This window comes from Triticum aestivum, chromosome 7B, assembly GCF_018294505.1.
Source record: "Triticum aestivum cultivar Chinese Spring chromosome 7B, IWGSC CS RefSeq v2.1, whole genome shotgun sequence".
Classification (NCBI taxonomy): Eukaryota; Viridiplantae; Streptophyta; class Magnoliopsida; order Poales; family Poaceae; genus Triticum; species Triticum aestivum.
This window is the reverse complement of record NC_057813.1, coordinates 48,293,848-48,306,349: the sequence shown is the minus strand read 5'-3', so window position 1 is coordinate 48,306,349 and position 12,502 is coordinate 48,293,848. Positions and strand designations below refer to the sequence as shown.

Here is a 12,502-nt window from a genome sequence, read left to right as displayed (position 1 = left end):
GGCTGTGACAACATCAGCAAAACCCTCATGATTAACCCAAAAATTCTCAAAGCGGAAAAGCTTGGACCTGGGGATATTAGATTCTATTGCAACCACACTCGGGATATGATCAGACACATGCTTCCCCAGTGGCAAGACCATCGTGTTGGGGAAGGAGGTAGTCCAACAAGAGGACGAGAAAAGCCAATCAAGATGTTCAAGCAGGGGATCATCCTACATATTACTCCAAGTATATGCTCTGCCCTTCACGGGTAACTCCATCAGGGACTGTGCCCAAATAATCTCATTAAATAACAGCATGTCCACAGCGTCACCCGCAGGTTTGTTTCTATTATTCGTGGATCTAATAAAGTTAAAGTCACCTAGAATCATCCAGTTCTCATTGTCAGGGATATTCAGGTCGAAAAGCCAGTTAGTAAAGTCCACTCTACGCTGACCGAAGCAGGGGCCATATACATTGATCAGTTTCCAAGAGTCATTAGATTGAGTAGCAACAAACGAAACCCCCACAGCAAAAGAGTCCACATACCAAGGCGTGCCCACAAACACAGAACTACTCTAGATTATAATGATACCACCGGAGACACCCACTGACGGTGCAAAAACAAACTTATCAAAACGCTTGGGGCAGAAAGTTTTAATAAACGCAAGATCAAAAGATTCACGCTTTGTTTCCTGGATACATAGCACAGAACAACCACTAGTATCAATCACGTTCCTAAGAGCCAAAAGTTTAGCATCAGAGTTGATGCCTCTGATATTCCACGACAGCACATTTCACGATTTATTCATGACCGAGGTAGAGTTCAGTCGTCTGCTTCAGCAGACGAGCGCTGGTCATCCAACAACTTCTCGGAGGATAGAGCATCCTGAGCAATCCCGCAACGGCTCCCCATCTGTTGAAGATCTTCAATCGAAGTTGGAGGGGGGCAAGCAGCAGTCACAACCTGCACGGGAGCAACAGCCAAAGAAACAGCTGTGACAAAAGAAGTCTCGCGTGGTTTCAATGTTACTTGAACCATTTGTCGATGAAAACTTCAAAATAAAACACCACAATGGATCACTCGGAATTGCAATCTGTTCGATTGTGCAAGGCTGCTATTTTTGCACTTCAGAGTGAAACAATGAGCTAGGAAGTATTCAAATCATGTATTATGTTCCATTATGCTAAGAGAATCGAGTTGTTCTATCGTTTCCACTTACCTAAATTTTTTACCTGCATAATCGTACAAATTAAAAATATGGTCACAAAAATATTCATTTTTAGATGTACCATGAAAAGTTACATACCTGTTATTGGTTAATTATCACTTTTGATTTGTTTTCCTTATGCGGGATTTCAAAAGATTACATTATGAAGATCCTATAAGTGTCCAGTTGGAAGTCTGGTACACAACTTTGAAACAAAACAATTATATATTGATCTATATTTGGTTTACTCGAAATTTCTACAATATAAGCAGTTTCTTGTGCAGATTATGGAACAGAGGCAATATCCTCCTCTTTTTCTATACAAGTGTGGTTGCAACAGATAAAATGTTAGTTTTCTATATTTCCTGCCGTCACACTTTGTTAATTTAGGAAACTAGGATCTCGTAGGCTCCACAAAGTGTTGTCACTGAATTAACACCGGTGTGATTACGCTTGCAGTATTAACTACTACTCCCTCCGTTCCTAAATATAAGTCATTCTGATATTCTAATATGGACTTCATACAAAGCAAAATTAGTGAATCTATACTCTAAAATACGTCTATATACATCCGTATGTAGTCCATATTGAAATCTCTAGAAAGACTTACATTTAGCAACCGAGGGAGTATGTGAGAAAAAAAAGAGAATCATTCATTAGTCTGTTGTTGCATCCTTGGACCGTGCAGTCGGTCCACCTTTGTCGCATCCTAGCACAACATCGAGGGCTAGGTAAGTGCAATCCCACTCTGTTATTAGCTCTCCATTGACTTCAGTCTAAACAAAAGTATGCTGGGAATGACAGCCAACTAGTATATAATATTAGTGCAACAAGAAAAGTACCTTGTTCACTCTACGTAGGCATCATGGAACCGGCTTAATACTGTCATTTGGTATGTAGATCAGCTAGTTAAGCTATTGGCACTTTACAGGTTAGGAAATCCAGATATCCCTAAAATTTTATTCAAACTTGTGGCACGGAATGTAGACATGTATGTTGCTTCTGAAATTGATAAAACAAGGGTTTTCCAGAATACTTGACTGCAAGTTCGTTTATATTTTTCTCATAGAAGATTCATAGTCAAATAGCATGGCCAATGCTTATTTGTTACCTACCCTGTACTTTTGTGTTGCTTTTTCGTTGACTAATCATCAGCTTGCTCATAGGTTGAAGTACTTGACTTGCATGCTTAAAAGAATACTAGTAAGTGTGATGTCCCTTGTACCATGTTTGTCCACAAGTAATTTATAAGCATGGCGGTTAGGACTTTGTACATTGACTCTGCCAGCTATATATAATATGTGTGCATATTAATTGTATGTATATTCAGAATTTCTAATAGAGATGATGGTTGAACCAGGAATCAAGACATAAACTAGTCGAGAAACATTTGACGGGAAATTGTTTCTGGTTGTTCCGTCTAAGTAGTGGGGTTGGTCATCAAGGGACCTCACAGTTAGGCGACGAACCAACTGCAAGAGAGCTTTCACAGACAACTTGGAATAATATTTATCTGGAATAGATTATTTTCTGGCTTGTTGTGAATATTGAAATAATGAAACATGAGAAGGAGCATTTCTTGGATTGTTGTGAATATCCTACAAACACAATTATAAGTTATTTGGATGTACAAATTCCATTAGGAGTAAGGTCCCAACAAAGAATGTTAGGGCATTTATCATGAATAGTAGTTGTTTGAGTAATGGTAGAGGCCAAGGGCTCCTGGAAGAGAGAGTGAATCGGAGCGTTGTTCCAAACTTTCTACCTGGGAGCCAAAGATCTTTAACCAAAGCAGGGTAATTGAATCTAGGAGGTTGAATAATGAGTTGCGCCTGAACAGAAGCCCATGAAGTACACCAAGGAGTACTCCGAAGAGAAATATTTCCTTGTGTAATTTGGTCAAAAGAATGGGCTTTTAATTGGGAAGCATTTTAAGTATAGAGGACCAAAAGGATGATTTGGGATGATTTTAAGAAACCCCAGCCTCCGGAAAGAGACTCTTCGCGGAAGGCACCATCCGTGTTAATATTTAGTGTGTCCGCATGAGGTGGAGTCCATTTTCTAGTAGGGCTTTGTTTAACGATTGTTTTGCTGCATATAATTCGAAACAATAGCGAGCTGATAAAAAAAAAGTTCAATCATGTTCACCTTAAAATGCCGGCCTTTGTAGCCATGCAATCTAGGAGTAGTATCCATCTTGTTTGCAAACCACATGCACCCCTACTCTGCACTCTCTATACTCTCTACTAATATGAACACTCCAACAGTTAAACTAAACCCACGGAAAAACATCCAGATCAGTTTTGTAAAACTGCACACTAATCTTAGAAGAGCCATCTTAGAATTCTTCCTGTTCAGCTTTTCTTCGTGATGGCCATTTCGCCGTGCAAGTGTGCGAAGATGTCAACCATGGGCGCGGTGTTGTACGTGCACGCCTCCGTTTGCATGTAGTTGTCGCGCCTGTCCCTGAACCGGTCGAGGTGGTCCGGCCCGCCGACGATGGCGCCGACGACCACGTTTGGGTTCGCCCCCCTCCGGAGGAACCAGTTGTCATACCCCTGCATGCACCCAATGAACCTGCCGTCGCCGCGGTGGGACACGGTGGACGCGCCACGGTGGTGCATCCGCCGCGGGAACCGCGGGCCGTACCCAACCAAGTAGCTCACGCCGGCAGGATTCGCGCCAAGGACATAGTCGGTCTGCGCCCGTGCCAGGGACCGCAGCTCGTCGGCGTGTGCCGGCCCGTCGGGGCACTGCAGAACCGGCGGCTCCTGTCCCGCGGAGGTGAGGTAGCGGGAGTAGACGGTGAGGAGGAATGCGGCGTTGGTGACGTACTGCATGTTGTTCCACTGCCGGACGAAGAGCATGCCGCCGGCCGTGCGGTTGACGTTGCCGGCGTCGCCGTTCTTGTTGAGGCAGGCGCAGAGGTAGTGTTCCGCCTTGGCCTTGTACTTCTCCAGCGTCGCCTTGTGCTCCGGGTGCTTCCCTTCCAGCAGCACCTAAAATGACACGACACGTTAAAAAACACATTTTGTCCAGAGATTTGGTTTTCTGAAGAAATATATGTGAGCAAAACATTTTCGATCGTGCATGCCATACCACCGGCCCGAAGAAACAATGGTGCAATATAAAAGTAGAGAATAACTAGTTAATTTGTTGAGCAGTCATGTACAGCTGATGCTCACCTTGGTGGCCAGGATCTGGAGGCCGGCGTACTTGACGTCCCAGCTGAACTCCGTGATGGCCCAGCTGGTGCCGCCGAACTCGTCGGCCATGTCCACGGCGTAGTCCAGGTAGCTCGCCTTCCCTGTCGCCCGGTGCAGCCACAGCGCCGCCCACAGCATCTCGTCGCCGTACCCGCTCACCGACGCGTAGTAGCTATACGCCTCGCCGATGCTACTGTCGTACTTGCCCCTGTATTTGTCCCCGAACTCGAACAACTGCCATATGCACGTAACATCACACGTTAGTAAACAGAGTTGCATTGCATGTTTCATGTACAACAGAGCGACCAACAATGGCGTTGCATATGTCTATGCACCTGCTCGGCGTGGTGGAGGAGAACTTGTGCGTAGTGGGGGTTGGAGCGGCGGAACACCATGGAGGCCGCGGCCAGCGCCGCGGCGGTCTCGCCGACGAGGTCGGAGCCGGGGTTGTCGCGGTCGACCTTGTAAGCCTGCCGCGACGTGGTCATGTCCTCGGGCCGCTGCCAGCAGTAGTGGTCGGTGTCGCCGTCACCGACCTCGGCCCAGAGCACGTACGGCTCGGTGTGCGCCTTGATGAAGTAGTCAGTGCCCCACTTGATGGCCTCCAGCACGTGCCGCCACTCGCCGGTGGCCGTGATGTCGTCCGCGAACTCCATGGCGCTCCACGACAGCATGGTGACCGTGAACGCCATCAGCAGGCCGAACTTGACGTTGTCACCGGCGTCGTAGTACCCGCCCACGAGGTCCACGCCTTGCTGCAGGCCGTCGGCGAGGCCGGAGTGGCCGCGCCACTTGACGCGCTGGTTGTGCGGCAGGCGGCCCGATCGCTGCGCCTCGAAGTACAGGAGGCTACTGTGGAGCGCCTTCTTGTAGTTGAATGGCGCCGCCCCCTCGCCACCGCCAGCCGTGGTGATCGGAAGGTGCACGAGTGCGAGCACGACACAGATGGCAAGGGACAAGAGCATTTTGGTTCTTGTCGCCATGTGTGCTCTTCTGCTTTCTCTCTGGGTTTAACTCTGTTGTGCTTCTCCTGCTCCTTTGGTCCTCGCTTTTATAAGAACTGATCATCATATGCTATCTCCCCGGTTGACCATCTTTACTGAAACCCCACATCTTAATACCAGGCGGTTTGGCGGTTACGCTTGTCTGACTCGTAATACCAGGTGGTAATCAATGATTACTGGATCCAACGGCCGGATCTAGCTAGTACGCGTACTATAAAAGATTGTTGGGTAACATGTATAACTGGGTGGAGTGGTGACGAAGAGGTAGGAGCAACATGGATGTGTATCTAGTACACAAAAATGTATGGTCAGTGGATGATTAAGAGGTAGTAACATGTACCTAGGTGATAGTCAGTGGACGATGAAGAGCTTGTAACATGTACCTGGTTGGTGATGGTTATTCTTCCTGTCCGTAGTGAGCTGGAGGTGGAGAATTAATAGTTTAATTATGATCTATACTATATATGGAGGTAGACTAATTAGAAAACTCTAGATAAAATAACAATGCTGGCAAGGCAGGGTTGACTTGCGTCGTGCACCAACAACCGTGTGGATGCATATGCATAATGCATATCGCATTCTAAGTTCAGATGTAGACTATGTTCTGGTCAACGTAGAGGCAAGTATAGGCTAGATGTTTTTTTTTTTTTTGAAACTGTCACTGGGGGGAAAGGCTTCCCACCTGAATATATTTCAAAAAGTGTACTCGACAAAGTTTTAGGTAAGACGAGAGGAGAAGAAATCCCGCCACAGACCGGCATGGATTATTTGTTCCGCCTTTGAGAGGCGGTGTGACCAGAGAGCGAGGTCGGAGATGACTGCCCTAATTACATCAAGTGGGGTTTGGTTAACCCCTCTGAAGGTCATAGCATTCCTTGCATCCCAAATTTTCCAGAGTAGAAGCAGAAGGATGAATGGCCACACGGACTGCGGTAGGGTGGGGTGACATGGCGTGCTCCACAGCTCTGAAAGCGGTGAGGAGACCGGGTGTAGTCCGAGCGCGTCCCATATGGCGATGACAGCGGGGCAAGTGAAGAAGAGGTGAGCACGATCCTCCGGCGCACTGCCGCAACGGGGACAGGATGATGTCTCGATGATGGACTTATGGCGTAGATTGGCTCGAGTGTTAAGCCCGTCGAGGTAGAACAACCATCCAAACACCCTCACCCGACTAGGGACCCTCGAGTCCCATATGTGGATGAGGTTAGGGTCAGCCAGTATAGGCTAGATGTTACTTGTTCATGTTGCTCCAACGAGAACAACAGAATTGTAAGGCAAAAGAGAGTGTGAGATGCAACCTGTTTCCCGAACAGGGAAAATATGCACTCAATACCTTTTTCTATCAAAATATTTCGAGCGACACCATTGTCTTATTTTCAGTAAATTGTTTTGGTTTGAGAACCTTGCGTAGCTATAGGCTAGCAAGTTCCACGAAGCTAATCAGGATGTAAATTTGTATGGTGGGAAACTAATTGAAAAAAACAACTTTTAGGAGCTAATTTCTAGGTTGGCATGTCAATTCTGTTGCAAGAAATTTCATTGGTGAGGGTATGTTTTGGCCATTTGGGTATTGCCTGAAGTAATTAGAGATCTTGTAGCCCCAACAAAGTATTATTATCACTGAATTTACACCAATGAAAGGCACATCACGTATGTAAAATTACTAATTGATTGCTGCATCTCTGTCGTGGGCATCCGGTCCATGGATGTCTCATCCTAGCGAGTAAATAGCATAAAACTACTACTTTGCAGGCTATGGTTCCAAAAAACTACGGGCTTTTAATTTTTCTCAGATAACTATCAAATGGGCGGTCGGTTGTTTCAAAAAACCCAAATCATCGAGTCTTTATCAGTTGATCACGATTATGACAGGTTGGGCCCATAGCTAAACAAACCGTTAGTTTGACCGTTAACTTACATGTGGGGCTCACATGTAAGTTTCTTCTTCCTCCTCTCTTTCTTCTTTCTCTGCCTCCTGTGCCAGACCTTTCCTCTCCCGAGCCGGCGACCCCCTCCCCCTCCCAAGCCGGCGACCCCTCCCCCTCCCAAGCCGGCGAACCTCCCTCCAAGCCGGAGCTCCTCGTGGCGACGGTTGCAACGAGGCCGGCCTCGTCCGCGACACTCCAGCAGCGGCGCAGGCCATCTGCATCGAGCTTGAGGAGCTCGGGCCAGGGGATGGCGGCGGCCGCGGGCGAGGCACGGCGTGGGGGCGACGTGGAGACCTGAGCGGAGCCCCATGGCCGGCGGCGCCCCAGGCGGCTCCCGATGGCGCGCAGTGGCGCGGCGACCCTAGCCGGAGCCCCATGGCTGGCGGCGCTCCAGGTGGATCCCGATGGCGCGCGGCGGCGCGGCGGCGCGGCGACCTGAGCCGGAGCCCCACAGCGGCACGCCCAGCGACCACCCCGGCCACCCAGGCTGCGGGCGCTGCGACCAAGGGCGAAGCCCAATGGTGCAACGGTGACCACGGGCAGAGCCCTTTGGAGGCGCGGCGGCGGCAGCCCAAGGACCCGATTGCTTTTTAAAAATGATTCCAGGGACCCCGGTTGCTTTTTTAAAATATTTGTAGGGGCTAATCTGTAAAAAATCTATTGATGAGGCGCTGACATGTGGCCCCCACAAGTCAGTTAACGGTCAACCAAACGGTGTGTTTAGCGGCGGGTCCGACCTGTCATAAACATGTTTAATTTTTTAACAAAGAGATTTGGGGTTTTTTGAAACAGCCAACCCCTGACTTGGTAGTTATCTGAGAAAATTTAAAAACCGGTAGTTTTTTGAAATCATAGCCTGTAAAGTAGTAGTTTTATGCTATTTACTCCATCCTAGCACAACATCAAGGGCTAGATGAGTGGAATCCAGCTCTGTTATTAGTACCTGCTTGACCAAGCTAAATGAATATGCAGGGAATGACAGCCAAATATTATAATGTTAGTGCAACAGACGAAAAGCCCTTGCTCACTGTACGTAAGCGTCATGGTACCAGCTTAATCCTGTCATTTGATATGCAGATTAGCACGTTAAGCATTTGGTACTTTAGGGTTTAGGTGATTCGGAGGTCCCTGAAATTTTATTCAAACATGTGACTCAGAATGTAGACATGTACGTTGCTTCTAAAATTGAAACAAAAAAGGGGAATACTTGATCGTGCAAATTCGTTTATATTGTTCGGAGGCCCCTGCGTCGCTCCTGCACGAGCGACAGGGGAGGCAAACCACGCCTGCCACTAGAGAACTCCCTTCTCCACCGTCTCCTCCATTGCCGCCGCCAGGACGCGTCGTCGGGCAATGCCCACATCCAGCAGTGCCAGCGGCATTTCTCCTCTCGTGGTATGTTGTCCCCATGGCTGGCTCATGCAGGCATCACCGTGAGGGTTGAGCGGCGAGCGGCGCGCGTGGCCCTCGTGCGGGGCGGTGTTGTGCCTCCTCGCTGGCCATGGGTTTTTGGACCGGCGACCCCAGGACAAGGTATGGCGGCCATGAGTGGCGTGTGGTGGCGGCAGATCTGGGATTCTACCCAGATCCGATCGCGGCGGCCCCGGCCGGCGGATCTGGTGGTGGCTTGCTAGTCAGTGAGACGACAGGTCGAGCACGGTTGACCATGGGGTGGCGTGCGAGGGATTTGGGACCTAGTGCCCGGATCAGACGGCTGCGGCGGCCGCTGCCGTTGTATGGGCGACGACAACGACTGGTGCGGCGGTGGGTGCTTCCTATAGCGCAACCTAAGAGTTGTGTATTTGTGGTATTGATGCCGTCTTGTAACATAGGGTTCGTGCCTATCTGGTGGAATTGCTGTCAGAGAGGCATGCGGCCTCGGTTTTTCTTTTCACTTTACTTCTGGGTCAATGCTATTCGGCTGCTGAATTTTGTATTCCTAATAATATATGGTTGCATGCATCATGCTGATGCAGAGGCCCGGAGCTTGCTCATTGACCATTGAGCTTGTTCATATAGCTTGAAATACTTGACTTGCCTGCTTAAAAAAAGGGGTATCAGGTGTGATGTGGAGTTTTTATATGTCAACTTCCCTTGTACCATATATGTCCACAAGAAATTCATAAGCGTGGTGGTTTGAACTTTGAACACCGACTCTGCCAGCTATATGCAATGTGTATGCATATTTCTTGCCGCAAAATAAATGAATAATTGTACGTACATTTAGAATTTCAGATGGAGCGGATGGTTGAACGTGGAATCAAGACATAAACTAGTGGTGAAAAAATTTAGGGGGCATTATTTTTAGTCAATTGTTGCATTTTACAATAAAAGATGGTATATTCATATTAAGTACAATTGAGTTAGTTTTACATAACAACCATCATTTAGTTTAACCATGTCGATGCAATTAGCGTATCTCACCGATATACGTTGTGCAGAATTAGCATATCTTTGGTGCATCTCGGGCGAGAGTTGCGAGCATTTTGATTCCTCTCGCCATGTGTATGCTTCTGCTTTCTCCGGGGTTGCTTTCTCCGGGTTTAGCTCTGTTATGCTTCTCATGGTCCTTTCGTCCTCGTTATATAAGACGTGACCATCATGTGTTGTCTCCCCTGTTGATGATATTTAGTCAAACCCCACATCGTAATAAGGTGGTAATGAATGATTACTGGATCCAATAGCCGAATCAAGAACAAAAGAATGGGACCTTAATAAGTCCCGAACGTTTGGAATTTAAGCATATCATCCCGAACGTTTTTTGATGTCAACTTTAGTTGCTGCGAGGTGGCAACTTTAGTTGTGAACACATGGTAATTTTGTTGAAATTTTGATTTTTTATCAGAAAATTGCCATATTTGTCAACACCGCCTCAACTAAAGTTGTCATAAAAAGAGTTCGGGATGACATGCTTAAAATCGAACGTTCGGAATTTATCTATTCCGAAAGAATGTTGAGTAACATGTACCTGGGTGGTGTCATTGGACGATGAATATGTAGTAACATGTACACCTGATTGAAGGTTGGTGATCATTCTTCTGCTGTCCGTAGTGAGCTGAGGTGGAGAATTATTGGTTTAATGAAGATAATGGAGGTAGACTAATCAGAAAACTCAGGATGATATAACAGTGCTAGCTAGGAAGGGTTGACTTGCGTCTTACACTAACAACCATGTGGCATGACGAGGCATATGCATTGCACGTTCTAAGTTTAGATTTAGAGCATGTTTTGGTTAACATAAAGGCAAGCAAATGCTGGATGTTACTTGTTCATGTTTCTCCAACAGAACAACAGAATGGTGAGGCAAAAGAGAGCGTGCGATTCACCTTGTTTCTGGACAAGGAACGCATCGAGTGATACCACACCCATTACATGATATCTTGATACATCGTACGATGACACATGTAACGTTCGAATTGAATTTATACCTAAGATTTGTTTCCACACTGACAAAAATTCGAACCCAAATTGAATCCAATATAGAGGTAACATTGTATGTGGCTGGTGATGGTCATTATTTCTGTCGGTAATGAGCTGAACATGGAGTATTAATAGTTTAATTAAAATATAACATGTGATGGTAGAATAATTAGAAGTCACGATAAAATAAGAAAGCTACCCAGGGTTGACTTCCATCCTGCATCAACAACTATGTGGGTGCATATGCACTGCACATTCTATGTTCAGACGTTAAGCATGTTTTGATTGAGTGTAGATGCAAGTCTAACTTTTGTGTTGTTAGAGTGAGAAGAACATATTTTTAAGTCAAAAGAGAAGTGTCACTACTATAGGAATGCCTAACAGTGAAGGGCGCCAAAAACCTAGCAGTGGCGGGCAAGACTCTCAGGGGCGCACCTCATCAGTAGCGCGCGCGCCCGCCACTGATCCTATACTTACCTGTGGCGGGCATACGATTGTGGCCGTCATAATTATCTTATGACAGCAAAAGAAAAACTCTATCATGGCAGCGTTTTTAGTTGCCGTTGCAACTTTTTCAATTTAGCAATAATATCAGTACCCAAATCATAAATAGCATACTTTAAATACATACTTTAGCTTAACAACTCTCCAATGTTTAATACTTACACATTACAATATAATAAGTGCATACAAACGGGAGATGCGCCTTGGCTCCCGGGAGCACAGGCTCCCTCATGAATAGTAACGTGAAAATAAAAGGTAAATATTTTCAAAAAATTCCACTTTTTTTGTGGATGTTTGTGTTAGTGTCATGAGCATGCTTGACTGTTTTCGTGTGAAACAACACATTAGTGTTTCGTCGGTGAGAAAAACAAATTTGTGCTAACATTTGGTGTTCATTTTTTTTTTGCATAGGCCAAAATGCTTAACCTTTTTGCCTCAAAATTTGAAGGTGGCATTTGGATGTAACTAAGAACACACAAAAAAAATTCTTGATTTTTTGATATTTTAAAATTTATTTTTAGGCCCAGGAGCACGTGCTCCCGATAGCCGAATTGAATCTACGCATACAACATAAATATGTTCAATAAAGTGCTAGAAAGTACAAGTGTTGGCAATATGCACTAGAGACAATAATATTGTATTATTATATTTCCATATTTATAATTAAGTGTTTATATTTCATGCTATAACGGTTATGATCCTGAAATATGCGATGGAAAATTCATATACGCGTGTGAAATGATAAACGGATAAAATAAAGGTTCTTAGTCTCGCCTCTAAGACTAGCTCAAGTGTTGTTGGTTATCATGTTTTCCGGATCTTAGCATGTCGTTAAGTGTAACAATAGTCCTAAATCAACATTGAGATTATGACATTGGAAGAACAATCATATTGAATCGACACAAACTTGTTTATTATGAATTAAGATAATATTATCTGTAATCAATTATAATAACACAGAGTGTTAAAATGTGATTTTGCTCCTTAGACCATGAGAGTATCGTAGTCACTTCTTGCCATACGATGCACTTTGGGGTTGCTCGAACGTCACATGTAACACGGTTATCATAACAACAACTTACAAGTTCATTGGAAAGTTTGACAAGGGACTAGATAGCTCGAGAGTGGGATTTGCTCCTCCGACGATGGAAAGATATTCTTAGGGCCCTCTCGGTGTGACGAAATCCATCATCGTTTAGCCAGAAATAGGTGACTACGTCACGGAGATGCCGGAACGTAATAACGAGAA

The 12,502-nt window shown here is 45.8% G+C and overlaps 1 protein-coding gene across 1 annotated transcript; it reads right to left on the bottom strand.

The window, feature by feature from the left end:
* Positions 1-3,545: 3,545 nt before the first annotated feature.
* Positions 3,546-5,380, bottom strand: LOC123162317 (endoglucanase 21). Its single transcript, XM_044580113.1, has 4 exons — positions 4,733-5,380; positions 4,377-4,631; positions 3,841-4,190; positions 3,546-3,768 (listed from the first exon to the last, which is right to left on the bottom strand). Exons 1-4 carry the CDS (start codon positions 5,378-5,380, stop codon positions 3,546-3,548), a joined length of 1,476 nt encoding a protein of 491 aa, XP_044436048.1.
* Positions 5,381-12,502: the final 7,122 nt, after the last annotated feature.